General features: G+C 31.0%; 1 protein-coding gene across 2 annotated transcripts; it reads left to right on the top strand.

Annotated features, from left to right (window-relative positions):
* Positions 1-5,386: 5,386 nt before the first annotated feature.
* Positions 5,387-19,178, top strand: LOC108903772 (transcription factor E2F5). 2 transcript variants are annotated; one of them, XM_018706065.2, is made up of 4 exons: positions 5,387-5,632; positions 6,307-7,365; positions 10,249-10,546; positions 17,497-19,178. In XM_018706065.2, exons 2-4 carry the CDS (start codon positions 6,388-6,390, stop codon positions 17,625-17,627), a joined length of 1,407 nt encoding a protein of 468 aa, XP_018561581.1. In that variant the 5' UTR covers positions 5,387-5,632; positions 6,307-6,387; the 3' UTR covers positions 17,628-19,178. The 2 variants fall into 2 exon arrangements, with proteins under 2 accessions (XP_018561581.1, XP_018561579.1); XM_018706063.2 differs by having other exon boundaries at positions 5,387-5,711.
* Positions 19,179-22,226: the final 3,048 nt, after the last annotated feature.

Raw genomic sequence — 22,226 nt, 5'->3', positions numbered from 1 at the left:
CGAAACGAAGTACCTACACAATGAAACTAAAAAGAAAATTAAGATAACGTTAAATGTAGAACACACATTTGATAAAATATAACAAATATTCTGTGTTCTAGATTCTTTCTCCTTAAATGAGAGACAATCGGAACTATATGAATTTTAAATGGAGTAGTGGTACCAGAGGAGAGGATATTTTTAGAAATACAAAACGAACAAAATAAGTACTCGTGGACCAGCAACAGCTCTCCAAATATATATAAACGCTTCAACACTATTATGTCTTGTGTTTGGGTATAACAAATTACCTATATCTACAAGTGTGAAAAAAAAAGTAAATGGCAAGTGATCTGAGTAGGTCTCTATCTTTGTAGTAACTCGTTTGTTTCTTGATTATACCAGTTATTAAAAAATTGTGATCAAACTGGTCGTTCTTTCTTATTAAAATAAATTGTTGACGAACAAGTAACGAAAAAAACAGTGGACAAATTAAATAAATGTAATATTTTATCACAAAAATAAAAAAAATGTCTGAGATAATTAAATCCTCTATAATTTTTAATTTGTTGTTCACCCTCGTGTTTACCACACAGCAAAAGATGAGGTTTTAATTTATGCTCAGATACAGTCCGTACAATATTTGTTGAGATAGAATTTCAAGGAAAGAATAAGCCAATAAAGTTCTGTTATCGGAACTACTGTAATAATTTACCGCGACAGGGCGTGCATTGAAATTTTCAACGTTACTTTCAGAATATCAAAATATATACAGGGTGTTCGCATAAGAACCGACACAAAGCAAAGTTTTTGAAAACTAACAAGAGTAAGAAAAGTTTTAGAATTAAATTCCCCGTAAAATAAAGCAATAATTGTTATTAAAGTCCGCCAACGGGTTAAAAAATTCTGTCACATTTTAATGGTGCATCATCCCTTATTAACCCTTTAAAATGCTTCAATTGTACTATGTATGTCGACTAATGCTCTTGGTACACTCACACACTCACACACTCACACCATGTACCAAATTTGGTTTTTCTAAATTCAAATATAATTGAGATATTTTTTTTTTCGAAATTTGAAACCCCTTTTCAAGGTCGGGGTGCAGCTTATTATAAAGGTAAGTTGCGCTAAATCACTATATTTTGGGTTCCCCTATATGCTCCTGCTCGGTGTCGGTTCTTATGCGAAACACCCTGTATATAAGGTAAATATAAAGTAAATTTTTTGATACGATCCTCTTCGACTGGGAATTGAATTCCTTTCTTTTATATTTCACCTCCATTAATTTATTTTAATAAGAAATTACATTAAAAATCGTACAGGCTGTATTTGTAGTTTTGAAACAAGAAAAACACATACAAGGAAATAATTGACTTTTAATAATTTTGATGAATCACTGCAACTATGACTATACCATGTTTTATTATTTTGTTGCTGAATTATACTTACAATTGGGTTATTAAACTCAAATATCTTGTATTTTATGCAATGTGGAAGCTAAAATTTCACTTGCGGAGTCTTCATTGAAGCGAAATGACAACTGAATATGAAACTGTAAAATGTAAAGCTATTGTCTACAACAGTTAAATATAAACTTGTAATTCAATAATCTTTGTAAGCACATCTTGCCTTTGGAAAATGACTTCAAATATAATAATTTAGTCCAAGCAAGTTAGACCAAAATCACCTAGAATACGGAAATTTTTTTCTGATGAACCGATCGAGTTACGGTTTTCGGCATTGTCTTCGGAAAAATATCAGGAAAAAAGTCTATATATTACATTTTGGGGCTGGATCGAAACTGCATTGCGGGTGCATAAAGTGCATCTTGGAGTGCATCAATTTTTCCGAATTTTCTAAAAATTGACTAAAAGTTATAGAAATTTGTGTGCACGGGTTTTCGGGGTCGAAGATTCCGAATCTGACCCTGAAAAATATGCCTGACGGCCCTGGGGCCCCCCAGAGGGGCAAGCGGGGGGCCTTCTGTAAAACATCGAATAGCTGAGTAATTGCCTTATAAATACCCACTCGGGGGTTTTTGGGGTCGGGGATTTCGAATCTGACCCTGAAAAATACGCCTGACGGCCCTGGGCCCCCCCAGGGGGGCAGGGTGGGCTTTCTGTAAAACATCGAATAGCTGAGTAAGTAATTGCCTTCTAAATTTCTACTCGGGGTTTTTCGAGGTCGGGGATTCCGAATCTGGAACTGGAAAATATCCATTAATCTTAGCTTGTCTATCACTGAGAAAAATTGTCGTAGAATTGAAGAAATCCTGGAGAACCCGTGCTCAAGAGACACATTTCGTTAAATCAAAGAAATATTCCTTAAAACCGAAGAATATTTCATGGATCATGGATTTTCAAAAGAATATCTTGGGCCCTAGCGACTGCGGGTAATGCATTACAATTAGACGACAAAATCCGATTATCGACAATGCAGATCTTGTAGGTGCAGGAAGCATGGAATTACATACACAATTGCATGTACAAATTGTTTTGGAACAAACTGTTCCAATCCTGAAATAGTCGAAAATGTAATAGATTATGGTGATGGAGACAGTGATGGCACGGCTGTACTGATAATGAAAATTGTGATTGATAGTGAAAGTGTTAGATAAACATATGATAGTAGTTGTCTCACTAATTGCCTTGCAAATAAAAAGAAAATTGGTTCTCAGAATAAAGGGGATTCTTTTCGACTCATTAATTTCCTGTTAGTTTTTCTTACCCTTCTTGTCTAATCTCTGTAAATTTGCGTGTGTTACAATGTAAAGATAAACCTACAAGATCATGGTTGGTAAGCAGGTGGAGCAGTTTTATTGCAAAAATCTGATGTGCCTTTCGATGCTTTCCAGAAAGCCAACCCCATGGGTGTCGGGCATACTTTTCAGTGTCAGAATCGGAATCTCCGCCCCTAAAAACCCCGAGTGGAAATTTAGAAGGCAATTACTCAGCTATTCGATGTTTTACTGAACCCCTTCCTTGCCCCCCTGGGGGGGAGGGGCTTCGGGCATACTTTTCAGTGTCAGAATCGAAATCTCCGACCCCAAAAACCACCGAGTGGAAATTTAGAGGGCAATTACTCAGCTATTCGATGTTTTACAGAAGGCCCCCCGCTTACCCCCCTGGGGGTCCTCAGAGCCGTAGGGCATATTTTTCCAAAAACCTCTTGCAATGAAAATATTTCAGGTGAACGGTCTTAATTGGGCCACCCTGTATGTCTACATTATTTTGGCTATGACTTTTCGACCATTTGTGTGGAAATCATATTTATTTTTGGTACTTATGTGTCATGCTACTTACGGTTAACATGATCTTCCAAAATTACAGGGTCGCATTGAGAAAATCACATTTTTTTTGTACTTTCCCATATGGTATATTGTAAGTACAGAAACCAACGATGAAAATTATATGTAATTGGTTATTTTGACACACTGTCCCCAATTTTTGAATTAACGATAATGAGATTCCAATAAGTCATTTTTTAAAAATTCAATTACAAGTTTCCAATATTAATAATGGGAACAGTTCGAGCTAATATCTTCATTCCTCAGTTCAGTATCACGACTTCCTATTGTAATTTTAGAGCAGTATTTGCGTCCTGTATAGATAAAAGTATATGTGAATTTTTAATAATTTATTAATTAGCAATGGAATTCTGACAACTGATCCGATTTTTATTATTATTTTAGTAATGAGAATAGTAGTTAGAGCTAATATTTTTCGTTCTTACGTTCGATACACGACTACTGTAATTTTATATCCTAATTAAAAACGCATAGTGCTTTTAAAGCTCTCATGGTCTGTGTCGATATTTAAAGTACCATGTTTTTTTGGGTTGTTGTGCTGTGGCTTATGTACCTTGTCGCCATCGCCAACATACTTATGTTGCAACTTCTTACCTAGCCATCACTGAAGATGGGAAGAACGATGAAACGTTTGGAAGCATTGGAGCGTCCTTAAAACCAACAACAAGAACCGAAATGAAAGGCAGGACCGACCAAGTGGTACTGGCCCCTTCGGAACCTAGTCCGAGAACGATGAGGGCAGGTCAAAAATTCTAAGACTAAAAAAGTGAAAGTGTAATGTCTGTAACTGGTGTCGATTAGGACATGTGCCACGGCATAACAATTCGGAAAATAATCGTACATTAAATATTTATGAAAACACACTTGTAACATCGGAAATATGTTTTTTCACTATTTATGTACCTACTTATTTAATACTGTAACTAATTTAATCCATGATGAATCAGATTTCTAGATTCTAATCGAAAATTCGTTTATTATCATATTAGATAAGTCCTCCCGTGTATTTTTCAGTTCTCATATACATTAGGTTAAATAACGCCGATGAGCTGATGCCCCGTGAACATTATTCTTTATAGTTTATAAATTAGCAATGAAAATTTTATTAAAAAAGTGTTTTAAGTACTAGAATTTTATTGTTAATTCAAAAATTTAAGAACGTATGACAGAAAAATAAAATACATACATCTTCTTTAGTGTTCATATACTTTCAGCATGCTATCTATTCCAAACGGAATAAAAATATACAGGCTAAACTATTCTCAAAGCCGCAAAAATTAGAAATTTTTTCAGTGCCGCTCTAGAATTTTGAAATTCTGATTTGAAACGTCTATGAGTTGCTCAAAAATTCCCACGAATTTTGATCCAATTTTTTAAAATTGCTATTCCGTACACGCCTAGTTTGCCTCTTTTTGACATTAGAGTATGTACAGTGTCGTAATGAAATATCCTGTACCGTTGCGCAGTATTTCATCATCTGTAGGTAGGTGCCTACAAGATAATTGCATCGGATATAATTTTTAAAATTTTTTAATTAATAAACTAATAGATTTTAACGGGCAAATTGGAGCTCGAAAACTTTCAGATCCACTTATGATTATTAGATACACTCATAAAAAACAAATAATTGGTGCAAGTACTGACTTTTTGGAATACATCTAATACAGCTGTTTGACAGTCTACTACTAATAAATTTCTAATGTAACGGCCGAAGGAACTTCGACCCCCTCAAAGACGGTGACATAAGAAGGGCTAACCGTACGCGATTACGCTCCGGTTCCCCCGCCTGACATCTGCTCTGCTCCACTCCACTCTGCCATATTTGTTTACATTCGATATCTGGCTAGTTGTCACTTAGGTTAGCAGATTTGAATATTTTCAATTCGCACAACCTCGCCTATTTCACGGAGTTAACGATTCACCACCATTCTTTATACTCTGATTTAATTTATTAAAGGTCTTCGCAGCAGCTGTTCTTCAGGTAAAAAGATAATTTTCTTTAGGATCATCTGTAAGATTCTCATTTTGCGCAGCCGCATTCAATTCGCGCCAATGCCGGGTACAGATGGCAGATGTTTTGTAACCAGCAGCAAAGTGTACACGGCGAGGCAAAATCGGGTTCTATTTTAATATTTTTTTGTGGCCAAACGGAGGTTCCTACATTTACAAAATTTACGCCACGTGAAAGCCCATACCTTGCAGAATATGAAAATCGTTAAAAAAAAGTTATTACTTTAGCCTCGATGTTGTTTGCGATTGTGTTTTTATATCCTTTTCATCGAGTAACGAAGCACCTACTTAGGAAACCATTTTGTGTAATATTCCGGAACATGTAGGATTTTAGTAAGTGTTTTTCGAACAATAACATAACTTATGTCTAAATTTTGTGTAGTGCATCTAACAGGCGGGGATAAAATAAAAGGTAAGCTTCGATGGGTTTTTGTTTCCACATTATTCGGGGAGAAAATGCATGATGGCGGTTGCTAGGTCAGGGTGGACTGTTATTTTTGTTCTGAGATATTTAGTTAAATTTTCAACATTCGTACTATTTCCGGTATCAGTCGGTTATGTAATATTTTTTAGCACTTTGTGATAAAATAAAATTAACATAAAAACTGCATGTTCACTTATAAATAGCAACTTCTCAAAGTTAGATCTAATTTGACCCTCCCCTTGCATTCCAACGGTTTTTAAATTCACCTTTGTTCTTATTAGCGGCGTATTTTATTTTTAAAGGTTTTCTACCATTAAAAATCATAAGAGCTATTTAAAGGTCCACTTCATTTTAGGAATTTAATTTACTGTACAATTAAAATGTAAGTACCCTGTTACTTTACCCAAGATAGTCATATACCCAGGTAGCAATCATGTATTAGGTATCCTAATTTTTAACTTAAAATATATTAAACGTTTTATTGTAATACATTACCATAGTAGCATAGTTTCGAACATGTGGGATATTTAATGGTAGAAACCAAAATTGGTATTGCTGTATTTCATCATTATTTTTCCTGCAGATTAATAAAAACAATCACTAAGTGATGGAGTAAATTTTACTAAGTATATATGCATTAATAAGAAAATACTAACAGAATAAAATGCCCCGTGGAATTCGGCGCAATGAAAGCCCTAGGGGGTATAAAACTATTTCGTCTAGTTCTACTCCTGATATGACCATTGTAAAGTCTGAAAAATCAGAATTCACACCTAGTCCCCATTTATTGGACCATGGGTATGGAGCAACACCCATCAATCAGGTTATGTCTTCTGCGATTCCTTCACAAGCTCCAACCGTAAAAAGAAAACTAAATTTAGAATCGCAACATTACGTACCTTCGGTTGTACCCATTAAACATGAATTTAAGGCACCACAACCCAAAAGACCTAAAAGGCAAACACCAGTGAAGAAGAACACTAGGTATGACACTTCACTGAGTTTGCTTACAAAAAAGTTCTCGGATTTACTTGAAAAGTCTCCAAATGGTGTAGTAGATTTAAATAAAGCTTCACAGGAGTTAAAAGTTCAAAAAAGAAGGATATATGACATAACAAATGTTTTGGAAGGTATAGGGATTTTGGAAAAGAAATCAAAAAACAATATTCAGTGGAAAGGGGGTAATGGAGACAGCAGTAATTTCCTGACTCTTACAAAGCAATTGCAAATGTTAGATGATCAAGAAAATGCTCTCGACAGGATGATTATTTCTGCTGAAAGTGAGTTACGTAAATTAAACAATGACCGGTACGGTTATGTGACATACCAAGATTTACGCTCAATAGATAGGTTTCGGCATAAAACTGTGATGGCTATCAAAGCTCCACCAAACACCCAGTTGTCTGTCCCAACGGGGGAGACTCAAGAGGACAAGTATAGCATTCAGATGAAAAGCGATACGGGGGAAATTGAGGTTTTTCTGTGTCCTGAAAATGTTCCACCCTCTAAGCCTAAATCAGTACCACCCATGGACCCATTACTTAGGGATATTAAACTCAGTCCAGGACTTTTTGATATTACTACTCCGCCAGTGCCTCAGCTAGATAGTCCTACGTTGCAACATAAACCTATTTCATCACAGGTAGGTTATACTTACTAATCTTATGATAACCTTGGTTGTTGATAGAAATGGGAAGTTGATAGTAGTCGTTTTATTATGATACCTTACAAAAGATAAAAGTTGTACTGGTTTTAACTTATATTGAAAAATAACTTTGTTGTATTTGTGATTAATTAGAATAATTATTATTAAACATTTTGTTTTCTTTTTAAAAATAGTGATGAACTTTTATGTCACAGTTTCCAGATTTTCAGAATAACCTAAAATTAATACAGCATCCTCATAACTTTTTTTGGCAAATTTTTCAGCTTCTGTAGTATGTACATAAATAAACATGTATTAATTTTTTTTTAGCATACAGTAATGTGCTGTAATTATTTGCAATTGTGAATTTAATGGTTATCATGCCACCTAAAAATAGTATTTTAAATATGAAAGTATGTTTACATGGTCGTTATTTACTTCATACATGTTTATTGCAAATTGCTTTATTGATTTAGTGAAACAGAATAATACATTGCCTGTTGTAACAAATATTTTCAAATAATATTTTAAACGCTTTCTTTCCAATCTACCATACTCTAGAATGTATATTAATAAGCAAATACCTAATAGTAAATTTGTTTTTGCACTACAAGTAAAAATTATACAGAAAAATGCTGCAAATATTTTATCTACATTTCTCCAATACTTAAAATACAAACTAGCATATCTCCTGTTTTACTGATATTTAGAAACTGATTTTTTAAAAGCTTATCAGCAAATTATGGTAAATAATTTCTAACTAGTAGTAAATACAAGGTGTTGACATACGTTATGGGTGTAGTGCTTGAATAGACCTTACCAGATGCCACTTAACTGCTTATTTATCTTGGGAATTAAGTAAAGTCTCATCCATTCTCAATAACATCCCTAAATCATTTAGTTTTGAATTTTAAATTAGGATATTTTAAAAATGCATTAAATATTTTTAAAAAGCATTGTTCTGTTAATATTTGATAATGTCTGATATTAAAAATACCTGTTTCATAATGTAGGGCCTAAATATTTTTCTAGTGAATATTTTGTCCTTTCATTCAGAAGCACATTTTTCCTATTTAATTATAATCTGCTTAAAGAGAATTTGCATTTTGATCATTTTTTGATACTTATAGCAAGGATCAAAGAGATTATTTGGTCCATAATCTTTGAAGTAAAATATTTGCTGCTTCATAATTTTAAAGATATCATAGGAAGGGCTTGTTAAGGATAAATTTAATAAGTATAAAGTATTAAATTTTTAGAAACTCAGTGCTTTATCAAATACTTTTAGTTGGTTTCCATTATTTTTTTTTTAATTATAGTCTCATTCCTTAGTTATGATGCTGAGATAAAGATTTTCATTGACCTTTCAGTTTTCAGCATATATAGACTGCAAAAAAGAAAAAAGTTTTTTCCGTCGAATTTTGCTTTGCCCTGTAAGGTGCGTCAGCTAAAATAGCGAATGTCTGAAACAAACTGTAGTCACATTTTTTCCTGAAAATTTTATTTTTAAAATCACATCATTATCTCTAACTGAGATGCACAGTTAACGTAAAAAGGCATCAGTCTGTTGTAAGAATATAAAAGTCTAGGATACAATGGTAATAACAATTTAGAAACCATCAACCCTTATGTCTAAAGGATTAATAAAGGTTATTATTATTATTATTACTATTATTAGTTGCCTCCCTTGGCAACACTGAAAACATGCTCAGAGGAATATGGAAGCCACAGAAAAGATTAACCCCAGGTTTTGACTTTGAGGCGTTAATATGAAGTCATTATTAGAAGTATCGATTGATTTTCTTCTCTGTTACTGCTGATGATTTTGCTCTTTGTTTTTGTTAACGATTTTTTATGTTTATCATTTTAAGTGTGAATATGAAAAAAAAAACAATAAATTGTTCAGAAAATATGTGATGATTTAATACAAGCAACATTTTTTGCTATTTATTCGACACACTCTAATTTTAGGGAAAAAACTTAATTTCACTTCAAATTTCTATCTTAGCATAGAGAAATAAATAGAACATATAATAAATATATGAATATAATAAAAATATATAATAAGCTGTTCACCAGAAAATCAATTTTGAAATTGAAGTTCATTTCTTGTAGTTAGAATGTATTATTTTATTTAAATGCTAATTGTTATCATTTAACATGTTTGTAGGCTTGTGGTTTAAGGTTGCTTTCGGTTGCTTTTCCTTTTTAATCCAAATTCTCAATTTTTTCTAAAAACCAATTACTGGTCAGTCTTTATCTTCATAAAATGACTATGCCACTGTTAATATGCAGTGTAGGAAAGTACCGATGGTCTATCAGAAGTTACGTGAGAGCGATAAAGTAAGCCATAGAAATCCATGTGATAGACAAGGATGGCTATAATGAAGGCGTCTAATAGTCGACGCCCATTTCGCCCTTCCACAAATAAGAAGTGGATCTTATTTGTGGAAGGGCGAAACGGGCGGTGACTATGAGAGGCCTCCATTATAGCCATCCTTCTCTATCGCATGGATTTCTATGGCTTACTTTATCGCTCTCACGTAACTTCAGATAGACCATCGGTACTTTCCTACCCTGTATACAAATATACTTAATGCCGTACTATCAAAGCTATGATATTATTGCATGCAATTAGAATAAAACAAACTAGATTGTAGATAGTACATATTTAAGTTTCGCTCGAGATATTTGATGGAATCGGAGATAAATTCGTCAAAAACTGTATCTCTTCGGTAATGTAACATGGGATAGATTTACATACATCAAAATGGGTAAAAAAAATTTAATTTTATTTATTGTGCAAGATACTTTTTGGGTTTACGTATAACTTTACTTAACATGTTCAACTGTAATGTCATTTAAATTCTTTGCTTCCAGATATGTAGGAGCCTGTCTTTCTCAAAAGATTCTTTCGACTTGGGGGCAAGTACAAGTACGAGCCAAGTAGAAAGTTCGCAGCGGTTCGGTTCACAAAACACACTGCCCCAGCGAAATATAAGTAACCAGTTGGACTTGTTACACTTATCACCTCTCAATATGGGATTCTCTACAAGTAGTACGGGCATGAGTGGGAGCACGTCTAAGATGGATATGCCCCTTATTCATGACAGTGAAGGACTGGGCCCAATGGTTGGGCGATTTCCTTTCAATTCACAGACTGAGAACAGTAATACAGGTATGTTCATGGTTATTTTACTTTATGTATATCAACTACCAAACATAACTTGTATTGACTATTTGATGCATATTGTCTTGTACTTGGTTCTTGATGTTATAAATTAATTGTTAATATTTTATAAAATCATTATTCTTTTAGCTGTTTGTTGTTTCATAGATTTAGGAGAATCACATCTCTTTAAATAATCTTTTAGTATGAAGAAAATTACATCAATCCACAAATTGCTTCTTAATAATCCCTTTTAATTTTTTATCTTGATAAATTGTGTTTCAGTTTAAAAGAATAGGATTTTGTAGTTTAACCTTATATCATTGTGTAAGTGATCTCTTGCCACAAAATATTTTTTAAAGTATCTTCTTGAAAGCTTAAGTATTGAGTAGCAGCCGTACATAGCTGTAACAATCTGTGTCTGGCATATACCCACCCTATAATTCTCTAATTTACCTTTATAGCAGATTTATATCTTTTTCCAAAACGTAACATTACTGGTGTTCAAGTTAAAATATGTACTTGAAAATATGTTTGTAGATGACTGAATAATTATAATTTACTTAACAAAAAGGTGATGAATAAGAGCAGTCAAGTGGTTCCTTGCTATAAAATACAGTTTAATGATATTAATTATTTTTTATCTAATCACATTTTATAAATTACGGAGTATGATGATATGTTAAATAAACTCCATGTTTACTGTAAATATAATGAAAATGTATGATGCATAACCGAGAAATTTATATTTGTCGTCTGTTCTATATATGTATACAGTGAAAATCGGTTATAACTACCTTCAAGGGACCGTTTGTTTACGGTTGTTATAACCTATAGACGTAATAAGCAATTACCTACATATATTTTATTTAAAATTTTTATAGAAAAAATAAGAAAAAAACAGTGCAAGTCTTTAAGTATGTACATGTATTGCTTTGTGTTCAAAAGATCTCCCGCATTTCATTTTTCAAAAATTGCACATTTCTCCCTCCAGTGTTTTTCTAATTCAATCAATATCTTTAAAACTCTGAAATAAGTAATAAAAATAAATAACAAATTATAATTTAAACACTCTGTATCTGGAAACGAAGTATATGTCGACCTACGTTTATATGAACTTTTTTTCACAAAATAACTTCGGCAACCACCCGATAAAATATTTTGCACTTATTTACAAACACACTGTACGTGATTTTTAATCTTTATTAAATACGTTTCTCTTCGACATCATAATAGAAATTGGTAATTAATGCATATAAAATAACTGTATGTGTAGATAAGTCGTAATTTGTCCGAAAAGTACTAACTGCTGTCAAAAGCATTGGTTTTAAAGCCGTATTGGTCATTATAACCAACAGATTCTATGGTAAATCTATATAAAAACGCGTCGCTAAATCCGAAATGTCGTAAACGGTATTGTAGTAAACAGTATTTTCAATATGGTATTTCTATAGGATTAAATCGGTACTTCCAAATTCCATCGTTACATATCCAATATAAAGCAATGTCATTATAACCAGTTTTCACTGTAGTATTATTTATAATATTTATTTGGAAGGAGTATTATGCTATTAATAAATGTAAATTTGGTTAAATTTTCATTGTTTCCTATCAGACAGTTATTGAAGGTCAGAGTTTATATTAAAAATAGAATTTTGTTTGAACTGATTTTGTTAATGTGATATATTTGGGTTTTTCGGGAAACTTCCGATTATACTAATTGGACGTGAAATTTCTAATAGTTTAAATAAGTTTAAAGTGTAACAATGGTTATACGAGATGTTTCCATTTGCACATGCCAAACTTTACGTGGTAATAAAATTCCTTAAAATAAGAAAGAAGTTCTTGAGATACAGGGAGCCCATAGATTCATGAATCTGGGGCAAATAATTTACTTAATTTAAGGCAGAAATCTACTGAATTGATATATAAGATAAGTCAACCAGTAAGGGAGAGGCTGGAATACTAAAAAAATAAAAATTTGATTTCAATAAAAATTTTGGAATTTTGGCGTCACTGATTATTGTGGTTTGATGCGTGAAAACAATGTGTTAGAATTTTTTTTAACAATATTCAAATGCCGTTATTTATTACTGTTAAATTTTCTTCAAAAAAGCATTGACAGAGTTGTCAAACAAATTAGTAACTTAGCGAGTAATAACAGCACTTAAGGATATTTTTAGTGTAATAAAGATCTAGTAAACCAATTTTGCACATTGCTTAAAAATTCAAATATCTCATTGGATCATAGAACCATAAAAAAAATATACAATGAATTACTTATTTTTATTTGTGATAACAGTGTTTTTTTTTGGACTTTTGATAGTTACACTACATAAAATTGTATTTGAAACAAAAAATTGCTATACATCTTTTTTTTTTTTTTAAATTAATGCATCTGGAGATATTTTTTATTCAATTCTGTAATAAAGCTTATACCTAATAAAGGAGAAGGGTCAATAAGACCGATTTCCAGCCTAAAAATTTGGATGAAAATGTTCAAAATAAGTTCCTGTAGTATCTACTAAAAAAAAATAGTGAAAATACCATCACTTATTCATGTGCTCTATTTTTAGCTAATAAATTTGATAAAAACCAGGGAAGGTTTGAAATAATTTTTAAATCAGTGTTTTTCATTTAGGTTTGTGCCCTAATTATAATATAAATACAATATTCACCAAGGATTTTTTAGTAATACCTATGTTTCCACATAATTAACTTAGGCTCAAATTATTGGTATATATTTCTGTTTTATTAAATTAATTGAAATTAGAAATGATCCAGTCTTAAGTACTAATTATTTTGGGGAAAGAAATAATTTATTTGTACACGTACTGGTATTAGTTATTTTCTTTTTTATTACTACTTATACTACAATGTCAAAAATAGGATATGAATATTTAACCTTAAGTGAACTGTTAACTGATGAATAACTAATTCTATATAAATTATGCATTACCTATTAAATATTTTATAATTAGATTCTGTTTTTGCTTTTTTGCACTTACAAAACTGTATATGTCTACTTACTTGCTTATTTTAACACACTAACAACATTAACAGCTTCAAGGTAGTTGCATTCTGGAGCTCTTTCTGTGACTTGTGTGTCATTTGTTCACATCACAGGCAGAGTTCTAGCTATGCGGTTACTGCTTACTTCTTAGAGGGATATTTAGCTATCGATTTTACTTAATTTGTACATTTTTTATTGTTTATGTGTACATCTGACATACCTTATTTTTTAGAATGCCTGGAAAAATCATTGCCATAAAAATATTCAAATTATAAAAAAAATTCTAATTTATTAACAAATTTTTAACACACACATTTGTCAATAAAACGCTTATTGCGTTATTAATTTTGTATCGTGAAAGCATTGGAACCAATTTTTTTAATATTTCGATTATCACAATGGTATGTTTGTATGTATTTGCGTGTTGTCTAACATCAAAAAAGATTTAAGTGTATGTTAAGAGCTGAATTTAATTAACAACTTATTGGACTCGTCCTGTCTGGTGTCCTGCTTTGGATCGCTTGCCCTTACAGTGTGCTGAATCCTATGAGAGCTGCTTAGAAGCCGTAGCACCATGGGATTCAGCTCATTGTTTCGGAAATTCGCTAACTGCTTCCTGTATGCTTCAGCATTCTGTCTGTGGATGACTAACAAACTAATCTTAACCAATTTTTCAGTGCAACACTTGTTATGCGTAAGTGTCCTTAATATAATTATCTATACAATCGTTAACAAATTTTTCATTTATTGTATTTCTGTAAATATCTTGATAGGCTTGTACCATGTAGAAGTTACAAGTTAGCAAATTATGTGTATGAGTTTTATATTATAACTGGAAAGTGCAGTGAATAATTTAGTTATTATGGGGCAATTGCAACTGAAATCTTGCTATTTTAAGCAGTTTTCAATAGAATTCTTCTACAGGTGATGTTGAATTAAAGATAAGTAAGACTAGCAGCTTCAGTGAAGAACTTCATTTGTTGTTTTTTACAGGGTGAAAATTGAAGTTGTTATATTTTGATAATAAAGCATGGAACGCATACCATTTTTTAGGTTATGACTTCTATTTTCTTATAGTTGTACTTTTTTAAACTTTAATTTGACTAGTTTTATTTTTTTTTCAAATTTTATAATGCTGCAACTATGAAAAACGAAAAACTTTTCAGAGCAATAAAAAACGTCTATTTGTATCTATCTATGGAAAAAAATATATGGAAAAATATTTAGCAAATATGTATGTGTAACCCTTTTTGAAATTTCAGAGTTAGCAGTCCCTAATTTAATTTTATTTGGTTGAAATTTTTTCATCAGGATCTCATGTGGCTCTAAAAAAATATAGTATAGATCCCATGCTTTATTATTAAAATATGACCACTTCAATTTTATCACCCATCACTGCTGTGCATACTAGAATCGCACAATTGAGTAGTCTAGGGCAGGGGTCTGAAAGTAATTTTAGGTGGGGTCCAAATACTTTTGGATTTTTAAGGAGGTCAAGAAAAACAATTCATATTTCTTACTAATTTTTTATTTTAATGTGGACTCAAATTTAATCTGCTTATTAACTAACCATTAAGAACTCAAATCAGTCACACAATTGTAAAGTATTAGAAAAAATGATAAGGGTGGCACTCAAACGTAAAAATGATTTTTTAAATAATCTGTTTGAGTAATTATACTTTAAAAAAATTTTTGGCGGTCCAGTATTTTATCTTCTGCGGTCCGCCAGTTGACGACCGCTGAACAACAAACAAAAATAATTATTTTAAAACAAATTAGTTTTATTTACAATTATTGATGTATGCCTATTAATAGTTAGTTAATAATATTTATTATTACCTAGTAATAGGTAGTTAATATACGGGGTGTCCCAGAATAATGTGTACAATGGAAGACCACAGATTTGTGGATTCATTGGCAGATTTAGGCTAATTTACCTATATCCGAAATCGCTTCGTTTGGCCGGTAGATGGCCTCAAAGTTAGTGAAAATTTTTTGAATTTTGTAAATACATAACTCGAATACGTATTAATCGATTTTGATTATTTTTGGGGTGTGAACTTGTGCTTTCGATCTACACATTTAGGTGTTATATAGAGTATTTTTTAAAATTTGCAACTCTGACAAAATTGATGTGTGGTAATAATATCCATTCATAACTTTTTCCTCTTTCGGGCAATAATGATAACTATTTTTAATTTGATAGGTGATACCATTTGGAAGTGTTTGGGACTCTTGTAGAATTTTGACTAAATGAGCGATTTGGGTAAAAAAAAAATATTTTTTAAATGTCTACATTATCTTGCCCATATTACAATACTTACAAAGTGCTAGTAGGCACTGATTTTGTAGGTTGACATAATTTCAGTTTGATCTTTAAGCCATTGTACCTGTCAATTCTTAATTAGTATTTACTACGATAAGATATATCACATGTTACTTCATTTTTGGATATGGATACACACATATAACGAATTAAGAGTTATTTACAAATGCAATAAAAAATGCTGCAGATAAAAGTAACAAAGTTGATGTTATTAAATTTAGTACAACTTATTATAAAAACTGTTTAAAATGACCACCGTTGTTTCTACAACAAAGGTTCATTCAGCGAAGAAAGTTAAAAGGCACCCCTTGCAGTTCTTGAGGGCAATTTTTTTAAACATTTATGGCAATTTGGATATGCCTACACAACTCTTCTTCAGTGTTAGATGTGGAAGCATACATTGTTGTTTTCAGAGTGCCCCAAAGATAGTAGTCGCAAGGTGTTATGTTTGGTGAACGTACAGACCAGTTAACAGGAGCATTATCCCTTCTACCGATCCATCGACGAGGAAATCTTTGATTCAGATATTGCCGGACATTTACAGTGAAATGTGGTGGAACTCTATCATGCATAAACCACTTGTTGGCTCTGAATAATAACGACACACCTTCTAATAACTCGGGTGTTTTGCAAAAATTGTAAATAAAATTCCCCATTTAATTTATTGGGTAGAATAACAGGGCCAATAATAATACTATCAATGCGTTGTATTTGACTGTTTTTTCTAATTATTTGAATAAAATTAGGCACATTGTAAATAACTAATTCGTTTTATGTGTGTAGGCATATCGAAAAATGAAGAAACAGGTGGTATATCTTATCGCTGTAAACACTCATTAAGAATTGTCAGGCACAATGGCTTAAAGATCAGATTGAAATTACAGTCAACTTATAAAATCAGTGCCTACTGGCACTTTGTTAAGTATTATAATATGGGTGGCACGATAATGTAGACCTTCTATAAAATATTTTTTTGTACCTAAACCGCTAATTTAATCACAATTCTACAAGAGGCTCAAAAACTTCCAAATGGTATCACCTATCAGATAAAAAATATTTGTCATTACTGCCCTAAAGAGGAAAAAGTTATGAATGGATACATCAATTTTGTAGAAGTTGTAGGTTTTAAAAGACACTCTGTATAACACCTAAATGTGTAGATTGAAAGCAAAAGTCCACACCCCAAAAATAATCAAGATCGATTAATAGGTATTCGAGTTATTTACAAAATTCACATTTGAATTCACGAATCTGTGGTCTTCCGTTGTACATGTTATTATGGGCCCTGTATAATAAATTATACAAGCAACATTAATTAAAAAAAAAAACACGATGTTTTTTTAACATTAGGCAGTTTGTCTGCATCGACAAAAAATATGATGAAATTTTAATTGCTCATTTCTTACTCGCCTAAGTTGCCCACTTTGCCATTATATGTGTTTCAGTTCGTCATGAAACATTCTGTATACAGGTGCCTTAAGTTAAACGTTGGTTTGTGAATATTTAATTGTACATAATTTATATTTGATATAATACCTGCTGATACTATTATAACAAAAAACATAGATTATGTGTGTTATGGATTTACAGTGCCACACTAAAGAGGACTTTTTATTTCAGGGATGATGGATCCTTTGTTCTGCAGTGAACCTTTTGTACCTTTGGAACCTCTTATGCAATCCGAGTACAACTTCAGTTTAGATGCTGCTGAAGGATTGGCAGATCTCTTTGATTATGATTTCCTTTCTTAAAATTTTGCTCATCCATGTACAAACTATTATAACAAATATTTACTTAGATATCCATCCTCACTAATTATACTTGCAGGGTCCACTTTATTACTGCACGGATATATATTATTATCCAGTTTTTTGGCAATACATATCACAGTATAGTTAATAGAAATTTGGAGAGGTCCGAACTCTTGTTTTTCCTAGTGTAGGTCAAGTTTTATCTTTTTTAAACTCTATTTTAAAGTTTTTAGTTTTTTTTGATGATATAGAGAAGTGACTGATGGAATCATATGGAGCATATGTATATAATTTATAATTTTATTATAAAATCACAGTATTGTTTAAAGTATATAATTTATATATATTTATATCGTTTTTAAATACATTTTGTAACGTATTTCTGTTTAAATATAGTGCCGGTTTGCTGTATTTAAAATACATATTAAAGTGTGATTTCGCTATACACTGTACCAAACCGTATGTGATTTAAATTTATTCACTAATCGATGTACTGTTAGTAGTTAGGCATATTTTTTATTAGAAGATTGATTGGGCCCTGCTCTTTAAGAACAAAAATGAAGCAAGATATTAACTTCATCAAGAGTTATAAATTTTCTTTCTGAAAAAGAAAAGTGAAGAACTAGATAGGGATTGGTTTTGTTAAACGGAGTTATTGTATATTTTTTCTTTTTAGAACATCTAGCAATTTTGCGTCTCATATCGTTGGCTGTGCACCCTACAGGCACCAATCTATCCCTATCTAAGTATTACAATGAAATGACAATAATTTTTTCCTTATACCAGGAAATGTTTCAACTTAGAGTGTTGTCAATTTAGGGGCACAACGATGTAACGTGGAAAATGCATAATTTTACATGTTGCACAAAAATTGTTTCAAGTACACCTCAAAAGATTTGTGTTGTCAAATTTTTCGTTTATTTGTTGTTTTTTTTTTGTTATAATTTCTGTTATATTTCAATGTTTATAAAGGAAGATATAATTGCAGGACATTTGTGTATACTTATGTAGTTCCGAGTACCTCAAAAGTTTGACGAAAAGGTGTCTAGTTGATTATATTTTGTTCCTTAATAGTGTAATGTTTTTATTCATACCAGGGCGTTCACGTAATATAGAATGTTTAATTTCTCCCTAAGGGTTACAGTTGCAGGCCTCTGTTTTTCCTTTTTATAAGTATGTAAATATTGTTAAAAATTGTATATATATAACTTTCATTTCCACAAATGTGAAAAATATATTCATTCAGATTTACCAATTTTTTATTGCAATTTGAAAATTACTGAGTCGAGATTTTAACTATTGGTAACTCTTAAAATTAATTACTAAATTTAAAAATTTACGAAGGTGTAAAAATGTAAGAAATTGTAAATATCTACTTTTTTACATGTAGAATACGACTTCATTTAGCCTTTAGTAAAACGAAGTTTGGGAGTTTTTTTTTTAGCATCGAGCCTTTTACTGATGCCGTTAGTAGTAACTTAATATTAATTCAAATATACCTGAATTTTTGTACAAATTCACTTGTTATGTAATATTTGTCTGCTATTGAGAATTTTCTATTTGGAAAGTTTTAAATTTCCCTTATATAACTTAATATATTATTATGTTTTTACACACACTGTTTCATTTTTATGTTAAAACACAGGTAAATAGAACAACCATAAAAATTCGTTATCAGGAAACCAAATATTTTATTTTACTATTCCAGTTTCATTGATGTGTTTATAACAATGATCGAAGTGAAATTCTAAAAAAACGGTCAATAATACCTTGAGGATTGAATAAAAAAAAATTACTGCCCTGAAAAATTGTCTGTTACTCTCCTTCTTTGAAATTTTCTTATTCAAAAAGTAAAATTTAATAACATTGATTGCAAAAAACAATTTGGAAAACTTTTTATAAGAATGTAAGGCCGATTCCATTCCGATTCAAATATGAGAATATAAATCGCTGAAAAGAAAAATTAAAAAAAATTTTCCGATTGCATTTTGATGTTTTTTTTTTATTTTTTGACTCGATAAAATTGGAGATTTTTAGTACCAATATCTTCAAATCTATCTTTCTGAAATTTGCCGTTTTTGCTTTTTATTGCATAAAACTTAAAAATAAAAAAAACTACAATAACGTGAATAAAATAAAACATTCATTTCTATCAATTATATACAGGGTGTCGCGCTTAAATGTAATATATTTTTTGACCGATTTCAAAAATTTTTATTTTAGGATGTAGGGTAAAAAAATTCTATCTAACTGTGATACTGCTGTTTTATTATTGCAATACACGGCGAACTAGGACGCGTTTTCTTGACGTCAAAACATCTAATTGGTATTAGCGATTTTATTTTTCCAAAAAACACGACGTATTCTTATTCAGTATTCCTTAAATCGTCTTATCACCATGTTTCATCAAATTCGATACATCTTTAGGCGAGCACTAGTTGGCCATGTATTGCATTAATAAAAAACAGTAGTATCACAGTTAGATAGAATTTTTTTACCCTACATTTTAAAATAAAAACTTTTGAAATCGGCCAAAAAATAAAAAAGTTACAGGCTTGTATTACATTTAAGCGTGACACCCTGTATATAATTGAATAGAAATGAATGTTTTATTTTATTCACATGTTATTGTAGTTTTTTTATTTTTAAGTTTTATGTGATAAAAAGCAAAAACCGCAAATTTCGGAAAGATAGATTTGAAGATATTGGTACTAAGAATCTCCAAAAAAAAAATTGAGAGCAAAAAAATATGGCCTTTTTGGGAAAAACTTATTTTCTTCGAAGATGCACTTTTTTGAAAAAATGCATTTTCTGCCGAACAATTCATTTATTCATATATTTGAAAAGGTAGATTTGAAGGGCTTCATTCCCTTTGTCAGGTAAAATAAGAATTATTTTGTCCTGTTAAAAAATAAAAAAAATATGCAATAAGAAATTTTTAAAAATTTTTCTTTTCGACAAAGCATTTTCCGAGTACATAATAGACGCAACTGTGCATCTGAGAGGAAAAAGGAAAAATAGGGGTCCTCTTATTTTTGACCTAAAACAATAAAAAAATGTTTTGGAGTAGCTTGGTGACAGGTCCACATGGAGCTCTATATGATTTGAGATGGAATCAGCCTTAATACCTAGTTAATCTATCAGAGCAGGGCACTAAATTGTTTTAAGTTTGACATAATTGCAATTTATCTGTTTGGGATATAAAAAGTCGGCATTATAATTAAACCTAAACTTAGATTTTTTTAATTTTGATATACTGAATTTCAAATAATATCTCTTTAAATATGATGGATTTCGATGTTTACATTCATTATCTTGTATAAATATTGTATGATTCTTTTGATATTTATTATTTAATCTTAAAGAAAGCCGTTACGCTTAATTGTTTGTCAATTGACAGATTTACAAAATGATAAATGAAATAATTAAATCTATTTACTACAAGCTACAGTCGCCTTGTAAAGAATAGTGTCGCAGCATTGTGATTGGTTGTAACATTTATCAGCAAATGTCATAATTGACATTTGGTCATTAACAGTATATATTTTAATGGAAAATTTAAGTAAATTGATTTTTTTTGTGTTGTTTTTCTGAACATTCAGTGCTCTTAATTTGCTGGAATTGTGGATTATTTCTTTAATTTACATTTAAATGCACAACGGGCGGAGCTTAAACGTCTATTGTCACCATTCTTATAGCCACTGTAGTACACATCAGCCAACTCATTCAACAGATACTAGTTAACGACATTTTGGTTATAGTTGAATAATTGTTGAAATAGATGGTGTAACAATTGCTTCAAAAATAATAATGTTCAAATTTATGAATGTTTTCTTACATAAACATTGTCCTTACCGCCTTAATATTTAGTTAAAAAAAAAACAAAAAGGAATATTTAAATGAAATTTTCTATGCAAAGTACAAAAAATGGCACTAAGTATGAGAAAGTGAAGTGTCGACTAATATGCTGCAATTTTGAATGTCGCTTGTAAGAAAGTTAAATTTATCTAAACATATCTACAAATTTGTACCGGAACAATAAAACTAATTCAAACAAAAGTAGAAAACATTATCTCCTGTAATTTGTGCGGAAAATGTATCGTTTACACTACAGGTTTGAGTTGAGACTTAATTTTTTTAATGGTGTCGGTCATTTTATTTTTGTGTTGTGTACACAAAATTTCATTTCATATCTTTAATTGTTCAAAAGATATTTTGAGGTATAACTTTATTTTGTTAAAACTTTAACACCCTGTATCTCAAAAATGAGAGATTCAAAATCAAATGTCAATTTAATATTGAATTTGGACAAGGAAAATACTTATTCATTTTTGACGCGCATTACACTGTGAAACTTGTTTTCGCAGTCCTCTATTTCATTTGACACTTTTTTAAAAGTATTGTAACATTTTTTAAAATAAGAGTAAGAGATCTCAGTTGAAAAAAAATTTCTAAAGTATCAAAAAAGTATTAAAATACAAAAAGCTGTTTTTTACATATTGAAATATACAGGGTGTTTCATAATGATGTGCAAATATTTTAAGGAAGTGTTTAAAAAGTAATTTTAGGGGGAGTACTTCCAATACATTTTTTTTCAAT

This window comes from Anoplophora glabripennis, unplaced genomic scaffold, assembly GCF_000390285.2.
Source record: "Anoplophora glabripennis isolate ALB-LARVAE unplaced genomic scaffold, Agla_2.0 scaffold154, whole genome shotgun sequence".
Classification (NCBI taxonomy): domain Eukaryota; kingdom Metazoa; phylum Arthropoda; class Insecta; order Coleoptera; family Cerambycidae; genus Anoplophora; species Anoplophora glabripennis.
This window is presented reverse-complemented; position numbering and strand designations above follow the sequence as displayed.